This window comes from Bos javanicus, chromosome 4 (genome assembly GCF_032452875.1).
Source record: "Bos javanicus breed banteng chromosome 4, ARS-OSU_banteng_1.0, whole genome shotgun sequence".
NCBI classification, from domain to species: domain Eukaryota; kingdom Metazoa; phylum Chordata; class Mammalia; order Artiodactyla; family Bovidae; genus Bos; species Bos javanicus.
The window spans coordinates 77,173,121-77,191,774 of record NC_083871.1 but is presented as its reverse complement, the minus strand read 5'-3'; the positions used below and the strand labels follow the sequence as shown (position 1 = coordinate 77,191,774).

At 61.5% G+C, this 18,654-nt stretch overlaps 2 protein-coding genes across 10 annotated transcripts in view; one reads left to right on the top strand and one right to left on the bottom strand.

Annotated features, from left to right (window-relative positions):
- CCM2 (CCM2 scaffold protein) overlaps positions 1 to 4,676 on the top strand; it is a 53,405-nt gene extending 48,729 nt beyond the window's left edge. For all 9 annotated transcript variants that reach the window (XM_061414415.1, XM_061414412.1, XM_061414411.1 and 6 more), the window contains 5 exons: positions 447 to 582; positions 1,858 to 1,915; positions 2,241 to 2,379; positions 3,049 to 3,187; positions 4,162 to 4,676. In XM_061414415.1, coding sequence (XP_061270399.1) covers positions 447 to 582; positions 1,858 to 1,915; positions 2,241 to 2,379; positions 3,049 to 3,187; positions 4,162 to 4,442 — 753 coding nt within the window. In that variant the 3' untranslated portion in view covers positions 4,443 to 4,676. The remainder of the gene's footprint in view (positions 1 to 446; positions 583 to 1,857; positions 1,916 to 2,240; positions 2,380 to 3,048; positions 3,188 to 4,161) is intronic.
- Positions 4,677 to 6,099: 1,423 nt separating this feature from the next.
- On the bottom strand, positions 6,100 to 17,206 carry NACAD (NAC alpha domain containing). The gene is made up of 8 exons (XM_061414408.1): positions 16,953 to 17,206; positions 7,674 to 14,840; positions 7,426 to 7,538; positions 7,270 to 7,344; positions 6,734 to 6,880; positions 6,507 to 6,656; positions 6,273 to 6,395; positions 6,100 to 6,181 (listed from the first exon to the last, which is right to left on the bottom strand). Exons 1-8 carry the CDS (start codon positions 17,017 to 17,019, stop codon positions 6,167 to 6,169), a joined length of 7,857 nt encoding a protein of 2,618 aa, XP_061270392.1. The 5' UTR covers positions 17,020 to 17,206; the 3' UTR covers positions 6,100 to 6,166.
- Positions 17,207 to 18,654: the final 1,448 nt, after the last annotated feature.

Genomic DNA, 18,654 nt, shown 5'->3' with positions numbered 1-18,654 from the left:
AGTATCCCTCCTCCTCATCTCTGCCCACCTTCCACCTGAGTAGTTCTTCCTTCTGGGGCCGCCTCCTTGGCTTGTCCCCACTGGGAGCTCCTCCAGATGTTGTCCCCTGTCTCGGGGGAAGAGCCTTCCCAGATGGGACCCGCGTTGACAGCATACGTGTCAGAATGCTGTCCATGTGAACTGGCTCAGGTGCTGTCTGCTCTCTGCCCTTTTCCTGAGGCTGGCACGAGTGCTGAGATGGCTGTGGGTGGAAGAGCAGTGGAGGAGGAGGGCCAGAGGTGACGCTCCTGCGGGTCCAGAGAGCCTCCTGGGTGTGGCTGGCATCCTCGAGGCCCTAGTGGGCAGTGGGAGACAGTGGGCCCTGGTTCTAGGTGTTCGTTCTGCAAGTGAGGTGTCAGATGCCTAGGAAGTGACCTGGAAGGCTCAGCCTTGTCCTCAATTGGCAGGTCGCCGCGGAAGAGCTGTGCTCCCTGCTTGGCCAGGTCTTCCAGATCGTGTACACGGAGTCCACCATTGACTTCCTGGACAGAGCCATATTTGATGGGGCCTCGACACCCACCCACCACCTATCCCTTCACAGTGGTACGTGAGCAGCTGAGCTCCCTCTCCCCTTCCCACCAGGGCTTTGCTGCAAGCTCCTGGCAGAATAGCACCTGGGTGGCCACCATCCAGGGCGGACTTTGAGTCAACACCCTTCGTTTCCAGACTTCACTGTTCACGTGTTCCCCCCAGCTCCCTCCTTTAGGCCCCCTGGTGGCTTCCTGCGTAACTCTGGGGGCCAAGAACACTTACTCTGGAACCACAGGTGGCTAAAGTCACTGTACCAAACTTAGAAGTGAGGCCCCACCATGGGTGTGGGGCCCCTTCCCAGGTGCAGGCTGCCCAGGGCAGGGTGGGGGCGGCGGCAGGAAGAGCAAAGAGCCCAAAAGCAATGCAGGGGGACTGGCGCTCGGAGCTAGAGGACTGTTCTGGGAATTGTAAGCTCACAGCACACTTAGTTTACACGTAGCCCACTGAAGCTCAGTCTTCTAAACACCGGAGCATCTACTTTTCAAATAAATAGTTTACTGAGGATCTGTGGCTTCTGTCAGTCAGGGGAACAGGAAGAAAGATATTGGAGACAGCTCAGCGGTGGCCTCCAGGGCTGGAGGCCCCTGGTCTCTCTGTGGAGAGGAGTCCAGCCCCACTTCCTTCACTGCGGACTCACACATCCTGTGAACAGCGCAGAACCCTCTGCGTGTAAACACGAAGCTGCAGGGGCTCTCTGAGAAAGGGCTGGTTCCCTGGCTGCGTCCTCGTCTCGCTGTTTGTGCTGGAGCTGCTTGCAGCCCCACAAAGATAGCCTGGTGAGGCTGGTAGTCTGTCCTCATGGGCAGGTGGGAAGGTTGAGGCCCCAGTGGGCAGCAGGTGGTTTATTGAGCTATATTTAAACATTCAGCTTTAGTGTGATTGCTTTGGCCCTTGCGTTTGTTTGTTTTTATAATAAACTGTTTTACTAAAAGATACACACAAATCGAAAGTGTACAGCTGAATGAGTTTTCACAAAGTAGACATAGGGATGTTCACTGTCTGCTGATGAAGCTTCTCTCGTTCTGGCCACTGGGGAGCCTGCTTCAGCCCCACCACTTGGCACATCTTCTGGGGACCAGAGCATCGTCCTGGCTCCTGTCCAGACCCACGGCAGGTGGTGCATCTCAGGAGAAGAAGGTGTGGGTGCAGCCCAAAGGGTGCACCCCAGGGGTCTGGGCGGCTCCCCACCACCAGGGCTCGGCCTCTTCTGCTTAGCATGTGAATACTGGGCTCAGGGCCCCCTCCCTCAGATAACCAGAAGCTTCTGTGTTCTGCATTTCCACACAGATGACTCTTCCACAAAGGTGGACATGAAGGAGCCATATGAGACGGAAGCCAGCACTTTGTGAGTACCCCCACCTGGGTCTCAGCGCTGCCCACACAGCTGCATGGCCCCACCTTCCTTCCCCAGTTTCAGGAGTCTTCCAGTGAATGGGCTCCTCCGGGTCACACTAGTGATGTCACTGCTCCACTGAGACCCTGCTAGGCTGCTGGCCCCTTCTGGGTCCTTCCCTGCACATGTCCTTCTCTGTCTTTGCCCGAGCACCTCCTCCATGACAGGCCTCCTCTTTGTTTCAGCCCCTGGCTCTCACTGAATCCCGGGGGGTGAGGGTGAGGCCTGGGGCAGGGCTAGGGGGCCGCCCACCCATGACTTGGCTTGCGCCTTGCAGCTCCTTCCCCGAGTGTGCACATGCAGGCGGCGTCTCGCCCTTGTCCTTCTGCATGCAGACGGCACCCCACGCCAAGACGGTCAGCGAGAGTGAGCTGAGTGCCACGGCTGCGGAGCTTCTGCAGGACTACATGCTCACGGTACGCCGCCTGCCACTCGCCCACCAAGGTCAGAAGACGCTGGCCCCGCCAGCAGGCCTGTGTGCAGTGCCTTCAGGCTAGGAGCTCCCTGGAAGAGATGGGAGGAAGGCTTGCTTCCCCGTGGGTGGAGCTGGGGGGAGCGTGGATGCCTTGCTTACAACTGGGCCTTGAAGTCTTTCCTACCAGGTCAGTTTTTGGAAAGAGCGCGAGGTGGCCAAGGCCTGAGCTTGGGGCTGCTCTGGCCTCTGGGGCTGAACCACAGACCTGTCTCTGGGTCCCTGGTGGTGAATGGTAGCATGGGGTGCTACCATGGAAGGGCCAGATGGGCCTTGTTATTGCTCAGCAGACTTTTCCCCTGTCCCTCGACTTTACGTCATTAAAAACTTGGTCAGTACACCAAATATCACTCTGGGCTCTGTGTGCAATTCGGTGGCTCCTGGCAGTGGTGTCAGACATGCAGCCTCCACCCAGCCACCTGGTGGCCAGCCAGGTGGCAGGTTAAAGCAGATGGTGTAGGCTGGTCTCCGAGGCACTCTCTGCTGGTGTGGGGACCTCGGGGCTGGTGTGGGGTTCTCCCTCCTGCTGGCCCTCCTGCAGGGGTCAGGCTGGGTGTGGGCAGGGTGGAGGCATCGCCAGTCACCTCCCCACGCGGTCCCGCTCTCTCGGCAGCTGCGCACCAAGCTGTCGTCGCAGGAGATCCAGCAGTTTGCAGCGCTGCTGCACGAATACCGTGACGGCGCCTCGGTGCACGAGTTCTGCATCAACCTGCGGCAGCTCTATGGGGACAGCCGCAAGTTCCTGCTGCTCGGTGAGCGCGGGGTGGGTGGGCTCCCTTAGGGGTGGAGGCCAGCCAGCCAGCAAGCCGAGTGGTTCTTCCGATGGCGCTTCCCAGTGGCTCTGGGGACCCTGCCCCCAGGGAAGCAGGAGGGGCCCCTTGGGAGCCAGACTCGGGGTGAGGTGGCCACTGTACTGCCCGGTAAGGGCTGAGGGAGGCTCTTCAGAGGAATTTGGTGCAGGGACAGGTTTGGAGGAGTGGGCAGGAACTTGCTGGGCGGAGGAGTGATGACACCATTCCCAGGGAAAAGCAGCTTTAGCTGAGGCCCCGAGAGCAGAGCCTGCAGAGTCAGCAGGGCGGCCGGGTACTCAGTGCCTGCCACAGCCAGCCAGACACAGCCCTGGATGTGTGTCCACATGCACAAGCACAGTGGAGCGACTGCTTTCCCTGTGCTGATCCCAGAGAACATGGCTGGTGGAGGCTCCCAGGTCCTGGGCTCTGCCCCCGACAATCCAAGGAGGGTGCTATGCTGATGGGGTGGGGTGGAGGTGAAGGGTCAAGTGCAGACCTGCATCCAGTCTGATCTCTTGCTGACCCCACAGGCCCCTTGGAGTCAGCCAACAGCTAAGCCTGGGGTCCAAGGCCTGTTTCATATTGTTCTCACATCAGAGTAGGTGTTCTCACACCTACTTTCCAGGAAGTAGGTGGTCACTTGGGAGCTGGGCAGTGGGGCCTGGTGCTTGGAGCCCTGTGTCAGCCTCCCCTGCATCCTCTCATCTCCTGTGTTTGGAAGCCTGTGAAGTGGGGCAGTGATGTAAGAGTGTGGCTTCTGGCCTGCACCAGCCCTGTTGCCAAGGCAGGGCCAGTCCACAGCACCTGTCAGGACTGGGGCAGACACATGGTGTGGGTGGGGTGGGTTTATCCAGGCCATGGGCCCCCTGGGACAGGCACATGTGTCCTTTCAGCAAGAGGCTTGGCTCAGGGTCACGTGGGCCATGTGTCTGCAGGTCTGCGACCTTTCATCCCTGAGAAAGACAGCCAGCACTTCGAGAACTTCTTGGAGACCATTGGGGTGAAGGATGGCCGTGGGATCATCACGGACAGCTTCGGCAGGTACCGCCGGGCCACAAGCTCCACCTCCACCTCCACCTCCAACGGGAACAGGGCCGCGGGCAGCTCTGACGACCAGTCCGTGCCCTCAGAGGGGGATGAGTGGGACCGCATGATCTCGGACATCAGCAATGACATCGAGGCGCTGGGTTGCAGCATGGATCAGGACTCGGCCTGATGGTGCCCGGGCCCCTGCCAGTCGCCCTCCTGGGCCCCGGACATAGGTGGCTCTACTGTGAAGGAGGCACCCCCGTGCTGGGGCAGAAAGTCAAGCCGCACCCACCTGCATGCCACCCTGCCTCGGGAGGGGGTCCTGTCAGCCAGACCCTGGACAGCTGTCATTTTGCACACGACGTTTCTATTGAAACTCTCAGAGACCTTAAAAGAAGTTTACTGCAATGTGAATAATTTATCTCTGGTTGCCATTGTGTTTCTGCTCCAGTGGGACAAGAGCTGGGGACTCCACTCTGGCCTCTGTCTCAGACCCACATGCCCTGGCTGGGCACAGTGGACTGAGCACCTGTGCCCGACACCTACAGGGAGGGCCTGATTGGGGTTTGTGGACACAGGGCAGGGAGCAGGTGTCTTGAGCACACGTGGACATGAGCACTGGGCTCTCGGAGGGGCTCGCTGTCCTCTAGCCCTTCACCTGAGCCCATGACCTCAGGCCACATTCACCGTCAGGGTGGTTCACAGCAAACCTGCACACCATGCCTTTACCAGAAGTGCCATCCCCACCCTGAGAGCATAGCATCTTGGAGCCCAGGGTCCCTCTCATCAGGGAGGCCAGTGGGGGCCAGTCAAACCCTGTGGCCTTGGTCCCCCCTGGGTGGGGCCCCTCCTGTGCCCTTGGGACGTGGGGAGGCCATGGGGGTGACCTCAGGGCCATCTGCCTGGAGGCTGGGGCCTGGGCACTGCAGTGCAGGCGCGGGGAGGCCCAGCTCTGGGACTCCTCCCTCACCCCCAAGATACCGCACCTCGAGGCTCCTGACTGCATATGCAAGAAGCCCCGGTGGGCCCCCGGGAGGGAGGGCAGAGATGTGGGCTCGCTGTCCAGCTCTGTGGGAACCAGGCAGGGGTCTGCAGTCCCCTAGGCTCCCTCCCTGCTGACAAGGGGCAGGACTGGAGGAGAGATCTCAGACCTCATTCTGGCCCTGGCGGACCAGGTGCTGGTTGTGGGCCTGGGCTGGGCAGAGCTAAGGGAGACAGTTGGTAGATGCCGTCTCTAGGTGAGTGTGTGAATCAACCTGCCCTGGAAGCATCTGGAACAGCTAAAGATAGCCACGTGGGCCAGGGGCCATCCCTTCCATAGCCCACCCTGTGCTTGTGAACAGTGGGGACCTTGTGTCCCCTGAGCCTTCTGTGAGGGTCAGGAACTGCTCCTCTTCTCCAGGGGCTCCACCCACACGTGGTCCTGCACTCAGTGGTCTCCCTCTTTTGTCCTGGGACGTCACCCCCACCCTGCGGCTCCCTGGACTTTGTAGGAGAGAGAGGACAGGGAGAGGTGGTGACTCCTAGAGTTGGGCCACAGCGGGGGGCCAGGAACTTCAGGAGATTAAGTGCTGCTCACCTTAGCAGACACTACTTCCCACAGCTCTTCCAGCTCAGGGGCCCCTGCATCTGGGGAGTTCCTTCCAGAAACTGCCATTCCCAGGCCCGTGATTTGGGCCACAGCCAAGTGACTGGACTGCCCACAATCCCTGGGCAAGGTGGATTCCCTGGGACGTGGGGGAGGGACCACCACCCTCCTTAGGACCTGTGTGGCTTCAGGAAGTGTCTGCACACCTCCTGCAATCCGTTTAGCCAGAGCCTGCGCTGGAGGAGCAGAGAGGCGATGAAGGGACACCACTTTATTGAGCAGCAGAGCTAGGGGGCAGGGGTGGAGCCGGGTCTGGTCAGCAACTACATTGTCAGCTCCTGTGAGAATTGTAGAAGGAGAGGGTCATGTTGAGGGACAGGCCCTGGCAGAGACAGCAGCAGGGCATTTGCGAAGGGGCCAGCCACTCACCATGATGGCGTTGACGATGTCACTCTGGTTGTCCCTCAGGGCCCGCACAGCCTTGGCCCTTGACACGTTGGCCTGCGCCATCACCAGCTCAATGTCCCGCAGCTCCAGTCCTGCCTCATCCACCTGGAGCGGGATATGCAGGGAGGTGCTGGAGTGGCCCCCTCCCCCAGTGAGAGGCCCCCAGGCAAAACTGCTCCCCTCCACAAGACTGAGCTGTGGGCCCGTTGGCCTCACCTCCTCCTCGTCTTCCTCCTCCTCCTCCTCCTCGCACTCGGGTCTCACCCTCGGCCCAGGTGCTGACTCGGGCACCAGGGCGGAGGGCTCCGAGGGCACTTTGAACTTCTCAGCCGCAGCTCTGTGCACCTGCTGCGACAGGTCCTCGATCTGCAGTACAGAGGTCAGCTGTCAGCTGAGCCCACGCCCCAGACCCCCTCCCCGCGCCCGTGGCCAGCCGCTCAGACCTTGGCCTCGCCGAAGACCACGTAGGTGTCTGAGGCTGGGCTCTTAAAGACATCGGGCTTGGCAATGACAAAGAGGATGTTCTTGGACTTCTGGATGGTGATCCTGGTGACCCCCTGGATCTGTCGTAAGCCCAGCTTGGACATCGCCTGGAAGCACAATGGTCTCAGACCTGGGCATGGGCCCCAAAGTTCCCAGTCGGGTTGGGGGAGAGGAGCAAGTCCAGGGGAAACGCCAGGGACACAAGGGTTTCCGCCACCCACCCTCTGTGGAGCCTCCCAGGTGGCTCCCCATGTGAGCAAATAGGACGTCGGACTCAGGCTGTGTCTGTTTGAACTGACAGCCCGGCCCCAGTTACTTCACCCAAGGCATCCAGTTACTCCCTTTATCCCAGGGCCCCCATCGATGGGATTCATAAGCTGTGGGGTGGGAAAGGGTCCCCTTACGCTGCCAGCCCCAGTCTTGGGGTGGCTGGGGTTGTCTGGCCAGCCTGGCCCCTCCTGGAGGGAGCAGAGTCCCAGCTGGGTGCCCAGCACACCTTTCGGGCCTTCTTCTCACTGCGACTCTGCTTGGCTTTGGCAACCGTCTCCTCGCTCCCGCTGCCGGCTGGTGCCTGGAGAAGAAAGGGGGTCTGAGCACCCGAGGGCAGGGCACGGAGTCCTCCCCTGGGCTCACAACCTGGCTTTTTGGGCACCTGGGCTGGGCACTGTGCAGTCTGTGGTCCTGGGAGGTCCTGCTCCTCCAGCTCAGCTGACGACTCCCCGTGGCTGTCCGAGTGCTGGCCGGAGCCCAGAGCGCGGGGTGAGTCTGAGGAAGGGGAGTGTGAGGATGGCCTGCCCTTCTGGACAGGGGCACGGGGCGAGCAGCTCTGGCATCCCTGCCCAGCCCTCTGCCCCCTGGGTCCCTGGCTCAGGACAGTGCTGTCGCCTGCATCCCACTCACCTTCCTCCAAACTGTCACCGTCATCCTGCTGCTCGGTGGCTGGGAGCCCTCGAGGGCCGGCTGGGCTCCGGGGCCCAGAGCCAGGAGGCACTTGGCGAGGGGGCGAGAGCCTCGAGGCCGGGTCTTTGGCATGGGTACCCCTCTTGGGGGCTGCCTTGGGGCTGAGGAGGGTGGGGTGGGGTGGGAGGCTGACCTGCCCAGCCCCAGGGGGGTTTGTGATCCCTGAGGAGGCGGCCACCGCCCGCTGGGCTCTTGGCCGAGGTGGTGGGTGGCTCGGAGAACCCAGGGGCTCCGCGCCCTCCACCAAGTCTTCCCGGGGGCCCCGGCAAGGGCAGGGGGCAGGGGATGCCAGGGGGGTTGGGACTGCCTCCATGAGGATACCAGGAACAGGGGGCTCAGGGCCCTGGATCCTGTCTTGGGGTGCACTGGGCAGGCCCCCTATGGGGCTTTCTGGAGGCTGCAGTGGGGAGGGGCCAAGGACTCCAAGTGCTGCCTGAGCCTGCTCTCCCTTGCCCGGGCCCAGCACAGGCTTTGGCTGCCTCAAGGGCAGTGGAGATGTTGGGGCAGGATCTTTGGCACAGTGCCCTCCCAGCCTGGGCACAGCTCTTGAAGGAAACTGTGAGCAGGAGCCCAGCCCAGCCTCTGAGCCCACAGCCATGGGAAGCCTGTGCCCAAGAGTGGCCCTTCCCTCCTCCACTGGGCTTGGGGGCCCCAACTGGCCAACCTCTAGGCTGGCAGTAGGACACACCCCTGGGCCATGAACCACTGGCTTTAGGGCCTCATGCCCCTGGTGCTCAACCCCCAGGGCCACCTTTGGGGGTGAGCTGGACTCAGCTCCATCACCCCCATGTGCACAGATATCATGACAGGCTTCCTGCTCAGGTGCCAAAATGCCCTCGGCTACTTCCTCCCCGCTGGAGTCAGGCTTTGGGGGACCTTGGGCGGCTGTGAAAGGCTTAGGTGTGTCTGGGATCTCTGTGGCAGGCTTGGAGGGGCCTGCATCTCCCTCCAAGGGTGTCCGAGCATCTGCAGGTAGGTCTGGGCCACCCAGATGTATCTGATCCAAGGCCAGAGAGTCTGATCCTCCAGTGTGGTCTGGGTCTCTTTCCTCAGGCGCTGGCCTCAGTCCCAGGGTCTTTCTTCCTTTCCTATGGGCTGCAGTGGTTGTGGGCTCTGTCTTTTGGGTACAGCCTGTGTCAGTTATCAGGGCTTGAGGGCTGGCACTGGTGGCAGATACTTGACTGGAGGGGAGACCTGCATCCTGCTGGGGCGGGAAGGCTATCAGCTCCTCTTCTTCTGAGTGGGGCTCCGGGCTGGCCTCGGAGGCTGATCCCTGGACCAAGGGGAGACCTGCATCCCGCAGGGGTGAGGAGGCTGTCAGCTCCTCTTCTGAGTGGGGCTCCAGGCTGGCCTCAGAGGCTGATCCCTGGACCAAGGGGAGACCTGTGTCCTGCAGGGGTGGGGAGGCTGTCAGCTCCTCTTCTGAGTGGGGCTCCGGGCTGGTCTCGGAGGCTGATCCCTGGACGAAGGGGAGACCTGCGTCCTGCAGGGGTGGTGAGGCTGTGAGATCTTCTGACTGGGGCTCAGGGCTGGCCTTGGACACAGATCCCTGGACCAAGGGGAGACCTGCGTCCTGCAGAGTTGGCAATGCTGTCAGCTCCTCTTCTGACTGGGGCTCTGAGCTGGCCTCGGAGGCTGATCCCTGGACGAAGGGGAGACCTGCGTCCTGCAGGGGTGGGGAGGCTGTGAGATCTTCTTCTTCTGAGTGGGGCTCCGGGCTGGCCTTGAAGGCTGATCCCTGGACCAAGGGGAGACCTGCGTCCTGCAGGGGTGGGGAGGCTGTGAGATCTTCTTCTTCTGAGTGGGGCTCCGGGCTGGCCTCGAAGGCTGATCCCTGGACCAAGGGGAGACCTGCGTCCTGCAGATGTGAAGATGCTGTCAGCTCCTCTTCTTCTGACTGGGGCTCTGAGCTGGCATCGGAGGCAGATCCCTGGACCAAGGGGAGACCAGCAACCTGCAGGGGTGGGGATGCTGTCACTTCTGACTGAAGCTCAGGGCTGGCCTTGGAGGCAGATCCCTGGACCAAGGGGAGACCTGCATCCTGCAGAGTTGGGGATGCTGTCAGCTCCTCTTCTGATTGGGGCTCTGAGCTGGCCTCAGATGCAGATCCCTGGACCAAGGGGAGACCTGCGTCCTGCAGAGTTGGGGAGGCTGTTAGCTCCTCTTCTTCTGACTGGGGCTCTGAGCTGGCCTCGGAGGCAGATCCCTGGACCAAGGGGAGACCTGCGTCCTGCAGGGGTGGGGAGGCTGTTAGCTCCTCTTCTTCTGACTGGGGCTCTGAGCTGGCCTCGGAGGCAGATCCCTGGACCAAGGGGAGACCTGCGTCCTGCAGAGTTGGGGAGGCTGTTAGCTCCTCTTCTTCTGACTGGGGCTCTGAGCTGGCCTCGGAGGCAGATCCCTGGACCAAGGGGAGACCTGCATCCTGCAGGGGTGGGGAGGCTGTCAGCTCCTCTTCTGATTGGGGCTCTGAGCTGGCCTCGGAGGCAGATCCCTGGACCAAGGGGAGACCTGCGTCCTGCAGGGGTGGGGAGGCTGTCAGCTCCTCTTCTGAGTGGGGCTCTGAGCTGGCCTCAGATGCAGATCCCTGGACCAAGGGGAGACCTGCGTCCTGCAGAGTTGGGGAGGCTGTCAGCTCCTCTTCTTCTGACTGGGGCTCTGAGCCAGCCTCGGAGGCAGATCCCTGGACCAAGGGGAGACCTGCATCCTGCAGGGGTGGGGAGGCTGTCAGCTCCTCTTCTTCTGACTGGGGCTCTGAGCTGGCATCGGAGGCAGATCCCTGGACCAAGGGGAGACCTGCATCCTGCAGGGGTGGGGAGGCTGTCAGCTCCTCTTCTGAGTGGGGCTCTGAGCTGGCCTCAGATGCAGATCCCTGGACCAAGGGGAGACCTGCGTCCTGCAGAGTTGGGGAGGCTGTCAGCTCCTCTTCTTCTGACTGGGGCTCTGAGCTGGCATCGGAGGCAGATCCCTGGACCAAGGGGAGACCTGCATCCTTCACGGGTGGGGAGGCTGTCAGGTCTTCTTCTTCTGACTGGGGCTCAGGGCTGACCTTAGATGCAGATCCCTGGACCAAGGGAAGTCCTGCGTCCTGCAGGGGTGGGGAGGCTGTCAGCTCCTCTTCTGACTGGGGCTCTGAGCTGGCATCGGAGGCAGATCCCTGGACCAAGGGGAGACCTGTGTCCTGCAGGGGTGGGGATGCTGTCACTTCTTCTGACTGGAGCTCAGGGCTGGCCTCGGAGGCAGATCCATGGACCAAGGGGAGACCTGCGTCCTGCAGATGCGAAGATGCTGTCAGCTCCTCTTCTTCTGACTGGGGCTCTGAGCTGGCATCGGAGGCAGATCCCTGGACCAAGGAGAAACCTGTGTCCTGCAGGTGCAAGGATGCTGTCAGCTCCTCTTCTTCTGACTGGGGCTCAGTGCTGGCCTCAGAAACAGATCCCTGGACCAAGGGGAGACCTGCGTCCTGCAGATGCGAAGATGCTGTCAGCTCCTCTTCTTCTGACTGGGGCTCTGAGCTGGCATCGGAGGCAGATCCCTGGACCAAGGGGAGACCTGTGTCCTGCAGGGGTGGGGATGCTGTCACTTCTTCTGACTGGAGCTCAGGGCTGGCCTCAGAGGCAGATCCATGGACCAAGGGGAGACCTGTGTCCTGCAGGGGTGGGGAGGCTGTCAGCTCCTCTTCTTCTGACTGGGGTTCAGGGCTGGCCTTGGAGGCAGATCCCTGGACCAAGTGGAGACCTGTGTCCTGCAGGGGTGAGGATGCTGTCACTTCTTCTTCTGACTGGAGCTCAGGGCTGGCCTTGGAGGCAGATCCCTGGACCAAGTGGAGACCTGTGTCCTGCAGGGGTAAGGATGCTGTCAGTTCCTCTTCTTCTGACTGGGGCTCAGGGCTGGCCTCAGAGGCAGGTCCATGGACCAAGGGAAGTCCTGCATCCTGCAGGGGCGGGGATGCTTTCAGATCTGACTGGTGGTCAGGGCTGGCCTCAGAAGCAGATCCTTGGACCAAGGGGAGACCTGCATCCTGCAGGGGTGGGGAGGCTGTGAGATCTTCTTCTTCTGATTGGGGCTCAGGGCTGACCTCAGAGACAGATCCCTGGACCAAGCGGAGACCAGCATCCTGCAGGTGTAAGGATGCTCTTAGATCTTCTGACTGGGACTCAGGGCTGGCATCTGAAGCAGATCCCTGGACCAAGGGGAGACCTGCATCCTGCAGGGGTGGGGAGGCTGTGAGATCTTCTTCTGACTGGGGCTCAGGGCTGGCCTCAGAGACAGATCCCTGGACCAAGGGGAGACTTTCATCTTTCAGGGGTAAGGATGCTGTTAGATCTTCTTCTGACTGAGGCTCAGGGCTGACCTCAGATGCAGATTCCTGGACCAAGGGGAGACCTGCATCCTGAGGGGTTGAGGATGCTGTCAGATCTTCTGACTGGGGCTCTGGGCTGGCCTCAGAGGCAGATCCCTGGACCAAGGGGAGACTTTCATCTTTCAGGGGTAAGGATGCTGTTAGATCTTCTTCTGACTGAGGCTCAGGGCTGACCTCAGATGCAGATTCCTGGACCAAGGGGAGACCTGCATCCCGAGGGGTTGAGGATGCTGTCAGATCTTCTGACTGGGGCTCTGGGCTGGCCTCAGAGGCAGATCCCTGGACCAAGGGGAGACTTTCATCTTTCAGGGGTAAGGATGCTGTTAGATCTTCTTCTGACTGAGGCTCAGGGCTGACCTCAGATGCAGATTCCTGGACCAAGGGGAGACCTGCATCCTGAGGGGTTGAGGATGCTGTCAGATCTTCTTCTGACTGGGACTCCGGGCTAGCTTCAGAGGCAGATCCCTGGACCAAGGGGAGACCTGCATCCTGAAGGGTTGAGGATGCTGTCAGATCTTCTTCTGACTGGGACTCCGGGCTAGCTTCAGAGGCAGATCCCTGGACCAAGGGGAGACCTGCATCCTGCGGGGTTGAGGATGCTGTCAGATCTTTTTCTTCTGACTGTAGCTCCGGGCTAGCTTCAGAGGCAGATCCCTGGACCAAGGGGAGACCTGCATCCTGAGGGGCTGAGGATGCTGTCAGATCTTCTTCTTCTGACTGGGACTCCGGGCTAGCTTCAGAGGCAGATCCCTGGACCAAGGGGAGACCTGCATCCTGCGGGGTTGAGGATGCTGTCAGATCTTTTTCTTCTGACTGGAGCTCCGGGCTAGCTTCAGAGGCAGATCCCTGGACCAAGGGGAGACCTGCATCCTTCAGGGGTAAGGATGCTGTCAGATCTTCTTCTGACTGGGGCTCTGGGCTAGCTTCAGAGGCAGATCCCTGGACCAAGGGGAGACCTTCATCCTTCAGGGGTAAGGATGCTGTCAGATCTTCTTCTGACTGGGGCTCTGGGCTAGCTTCAGAGGCAGATCCCTGGACCAAGGGGAGCAGGTGTGAGGATGCTGTCAGCTCCTCTTCTTCCATCTGGGGCTCAGGGCTGGTCTCGGAGGCAGATTCCTGGACCCAGGGGATACCTGCATCCTGAAAGGGTGGGAATGCTGCTGGGTCCACTTCTGGCTGGGGTTCAGGGCTGGTTGCAGCGGCAAACCCCTGGCCTGTGTCTTCCTTCAGGGTTTGTAGAGAGTTGAGGTCTGCTTCTCTCTTCAAAATCCAGGGCTCTGGGCCTAAAGTAGCAGTATCTCCCTCCTGCAGGGGCTGAGACGTGATTGGGGCAACAGGTACTGGCCCCATGGTGGAGCCTGGCTCTTCTCCCTGGGCCTGAGGGCTCACCCCATTGAGGTCCAGAGATTCCTGTGGAATGTGAGGGGCCATAGCAGAAGACACCTGGGCTGCAGCGGGACCCACCCTCATTATCTCGGAGATGGGTTCCTGATTCTTGGCAGCCTGGCCAGCCTCTCCCTTGGACACCCCAAGAGCGAGCTCTGGGCCCCAGGAGGCAGCCTCCCCAGGGCTGTCCTGGAGCAGTGTGGCGGGCTGTGCGTGGGGCTCTCCACTGTACAGCCTCTCATCATCCGCCCCCGTGTAGGATGCCGAGTCGGGGTCAGAGGAGGCAGCCGAGGTGTCATCCCGGAAGGCGAAGGCCTCGTCCACGCCCTCAGTGATGGACAGGTCGGACAGTGACTGCAGGGAGGATGCGAATGTGCTATCATCCTCGCCCTCCCCGGCTAGGTCCCCTCTGGGGAGGGGGACCTCCTGCTCCTCTTCTTGCTCCTCCTCCTCCACTTCCTCCTCCTCGTGGGGCAGGGGTGTCACCTCCACCGCCTCCACCTGGAAAATCAGGCTGCCTTGGAAGGGCAGGAGGTAAGCAGGGATCATCGGGTCGTTGGCCAAGAAGTCCAGCTCGAAGAAGTGGCCCTCCTGGCCCCAGGAAGAGCTGCTGTCTGCTGAGAGGCTGGACTCTGGGGACGAGCTGTCCGGGGTCCCAGCAGGGGGCAGCTCCCTCTCATCGACCACAGATCCAGATGGAGAAAAGCCCCAGCCAGAGGGCACATCCAGCCCTTCGGCCAGGGCCTGCAGGCTCAGGGAGCAGGATGGGGATGAGGCCCAGCTGTCCCCATCTGCCGTGATGTACGAGCCAGTGGGCGAGGCTGGCGGCGAGTCCCCCAGCTCAGCCTGGGCATCCTGGGCGTCCCTGTGGGGCCCGGGGCCAGGGAGCAGGGTGGAGGCTGTCTTGGTGGGGGTGGAGGGAGGCGTGAAGTAGGAATCAGAGTCTGGGGCGGGGAAAGGCACAGGAGGGTCACCCTGAGAACAGAACTCGGGGGGTGGGTTCAAATTAGCATGCCCACCCTCCCAGTCCCTGAGCTCCGGCATGGTTGCCCTGGGCAATGGGGCTGCCTGGCATGTCTCCTCGCCCATGACAATCCGGGGCTCCAGGGAGGCTGGGAGAGGACCTTCAGTAGGCCGAACCTCAGCAGGCCCTGGACTGGGGCCGCCCTCTGCCTGGACTGTCCAGGCTGAGGGGGCGCGGCCCGGCCCTGCATCCCAGCTGGCTCCCTCAGGTGGGGGCCGGGCACCAGGCTTGCCGTGCAGGAACGTGAGAGCCAGGGTGCTGGGCCCAGATGTCAGGGCACAGTGCTCCAGCCGGTCCCCCTTTGGGGTGGTAGCCTCAGCTGCATCACAGGACAGATCTGTGGAGACAGAAGGGCGTGAGAAGGGCAGGCATCTTCCCTGAGAGGCAGCTCCCTGGCTGCAGCTGCCCCTCTCTCAGACAAGAATTGAGCACAGAAGTGGGGGCCCACGAGGGTGAGTGTCCGCTGAAAAGCGAGGTCAGGAGAAGGAAAGGGTATTGCTGTGCCTGAGGGATGATTTCCAAGAGTTCTTCCATGGCGAGCAGCTTGGGGTCTGGCTTTTCTCCAAGATGCTCGTTAAAGATGAGACCAGCTCCTGTCTCTTAGGACACTAACTTGCTGACTCCATGCACGTAATCTGTGCCGCCTCAGCCGGGCTTGCCAGGAAAGGTCTGCTCATGACCTCCTAGGTCAGTGGGCCCCCAGGGAGCAGGAAGCCTGCTCTCCCCTCAGCTCTGGAACATTCCAGATCTCACACTTGCTGTGAAGTGGGAGTCTTGCTTCTCTGCCTCATCTCTCTCCTTTCTTTGCTGCCTACACCTGAGGACAACCTGTCAGGGTCTCACTGGGCTCCGCTGCCCCACCCCTGTTTCTAGAGTTGGCACATGCAAGAGGGAAAGCAGGGGCCATGGTGTGCTGTCCTCAGGCAGGACATCCCAGCTCACTGCTGGCACGGTGATGGCCAATGGTGGAGCACACAGGGGCCCCGCCCTGCCCCATAAGCAGCTCTGAGGGGCTGTGGGCTCTTGGGACTCTGAGTGCATCCGACTGAGTTGCCAGCAGCAGCCACCCTCACAGAGCTGAGGCTCATTTGTGTGGGTCCCATGGCAGTGGATAGGGGCTGCCCAGCTCTGGCCATTTTCTCTGGAGGCTTCCACGTTCACCCATGACCACCCACAAGTACATCTCCTGTGCTTCAGCATTCTGTCTGCAAAGTGGAGGTGAAGCTTAGGGCAACCCCCTCCCCAGGCTCTGCCCATCTGCTGCAGCAGTGGCAGAACCCTGGGCCCTTGGGCCACACTGCTGGGGTGCTGGCGTGGCCAGAGGGTCCTGAGAAGGGGGTCCTTTGGGTCTATGGGAGTGTGATGAACACCTAAACCCTGGAGGTGGGTGTGGCTGGCGGGGCTGGGTGCTGGAGACCAGGCTCTTGGCATTGGCCTGGTAGGGTACCCCTGCGCACCCTCACTGGACTCCAGGACCCTGAGGCAGGCTGAGGGTGGGGTTGGGCGCCAAGAAGACAGAGGAAGGGAAGCCAAAGGTCAGAGATTTTTGTGCCTCATTCAAGGTTGTTAAACAGTTGGAGCAGAAACAGTCCCGACCCACTTTACTGAACCCAGAGGGAGGCCAGGCCCCTGGGCCCAGTATGGGTTTCATCGCCAGGGGACTTCTCACCCACAGCAAAGTGCCCTTGGCCCTCCCGGAGCCACACATGGCTGACCTCCTGCCCAGTGGCCATCCTGGCTGGTCTTCCTGGGCCTAAGGCAGATCCCCTCCAACGCTTGCTCCCTAAGTCTCTCCAAGGATTTGGGCTTGCACTACAGGGCTGATGCTCCTCAGGCCTTGCTCCCCCAGGGCCTCCCACCTTCCAGCCCTGGGGCTTCCCCAGGCTCCAGCTCCAGCCCTGTTCCTCCCTCCGAGCCAGAACCAGTCACCCGCCAGCCGCCAGCCGCTTGGAGGCAGCTCTCAAGCATAGGGGGGGTGGAGGGGGGTAGGGAGTGGGGAGGGCAGGCGCCCCTAGAATCTGCATCCCCAGTGGCTGGGGTGCAGGTGACAACCCACGCTGCAGGGGCCGTGAGGCCCATTGCCACCCCCCCCCCCAACAATGGGGCGCGGCGGGGGACGCCCGCCCACCGGAGCCGGGAAGCTCACGCCTTCAAGTCGCTTTTGGCTCCCGGAGGACATCTAATCCACCCCGCCCTTCCCTGCGGTCCTAAGTAGGGGCCAGGGTTGGGCTACGTTGGGCGAGGACTGGGGACCAAGGAAGGGGACAGTGCGGGGATGGACAAGGGACGGGAACAGAGAGAGGGCGGGGAGGGGGTCGCGAAGAGAAAATGGGACGGAGCTGGTAGAGGGACAGGGTCGGAGAGGGAGAGGGGTAGAGACGAGAAGGGACGAAGAGAGGGGTTGGCAGAAACACACGCAAGCGGGAGGGAGAGCGCGCCGCGGCCTCACCTGTGCGGGGTCCCGGCCCGCCCGCCTCCGGCAGCAGCAGCTCGGCGCGGGCAGCCTCCCCGGGCATGGCCTGGCCGTACGCCCGTCCTTCCGTCCCCTGTCTGTCCGTGAGTCCGTCCCGCGGAGCCTGCGCGGCCACCGCCCCTCGGCCGGGGGGTGAAAGGGGTCAGTGGGTGACGTCAGCGCCGCCCCGCCCGCCCAGCGCCCCGAGTGAGCTAGTGAGCTTGCGCGGGCGCGCCAGGCACTGCGGTGTGCCGGGAGCGCAGGGGGTGGGACAGCCTCCCTCCCTCCCTCCCCATACCCCACCCCGACTGCACTCTTCTCCCGCGGTCCGCGGCCCCGCCTTTCCCGCAGCATCCCAGCCCTTGGGCCCCCTCCTCCCCTCCACTAACGGGAGAGGGGTTCAGGGCCAGTCGGAGGTATCACCCATTAGTCGGGTCGGGAAGAGGCAGAAGGTCGTCAGAATTCGGGGTGCGGGACCGGGGAGGGTGTTGGGGATTCTGGGGGACCGGCGCTTTGGGGGTGGCGGCGCCACAGGTCCCCTGCTCGAACACCCGGCTCCCAGCTGCCTGGGCAGGGGTCCTCATCCTAGCCCGGTGCCTCCATCCAAAAGGTGAGCTGGCGCCGCAGCTCTTCACTGATTGGTCGGTCCTCGCACGTCGGTCTCCGTGGCAACCGCCTCCTGGCTCTATGGTAACCAGAGCCGGCAGGCAGGAGCGCATCAGGGAAAGCAGCCCCAGCGGAGCCTCGGGTTGACTGGTCCCCGGGGTTCCCCGCAGCTCAGTGCTGTCCCATCCTTCAGCTCTTGGGCAATGGAAGGAAGATGGAGAAGCTTGCCTTCCTCCATTCTCAGAAGACTCCCTGCCACACCCCCAAGGTTGCAAACCCTCCCTGAGCTTTCCAGAGATGCGCGCTTGCTTCCACACAGGCCCTCCTGCACTCAGATTCACCGAACATCCGCCCCGTGCCAGGCTCTGGGAGACAGTTGAACATTGTCACCATTCCAGAGCTAGACGGAGGCGGGGGTAGGCAATCAGAACGGCCATTGTTGTGGGGGAGGCTCCTCTATCCTCAATCTTCTGTTGGCTCTACCCCGGAGCCCATGGAGCCAGGGGCTGCCTGCTGGGCATCTACCCAACACACCAGGCACCAGACCCATTATGTTCCAATCTAAGCCCTGCATCTTGCATCCCTCTCAGTCGCTGGAGATCTGTCCATCTATCCACTGATGGGGAGCTCCTCTTCTTTGTCCCTTTTCTCCACACCCATCTTCATCCTCACCTCCTAAGAGTTTCTAAGTTGCCTCCTCCAGGGAATTCCCTAGTGGCCCAGTGATTAGGACTCAGTGCTTTCACTGCTGTGGCCCAGGTTCAATCCCTTGTGGGGGAACTAAGATCTCACAAGCTGTGTCATGACCAACAACAACAACAAAAACTTGCTTCTTCCTATGGCCTTTCTCTCATCGCCTTAGCTGAGTCCTTCATAAGTCTTCACTGTTCTGCCAACCTCTACCACCTGGCCAACACCACTGACATTCCAGAAAACAAAAGGCTTTCATCAGTGCCTGAGTAGCTTCCTTTTTGGACAGGATGACACAAGTTTGTCTCTCTGCTCCTCCTATAAAGATGTGGTAAATTAGAGACCACCAGAACTGAACTAAGACAAAAAGAGAAAGGTGAGCTGGGGAGGGACCCCAGGATTG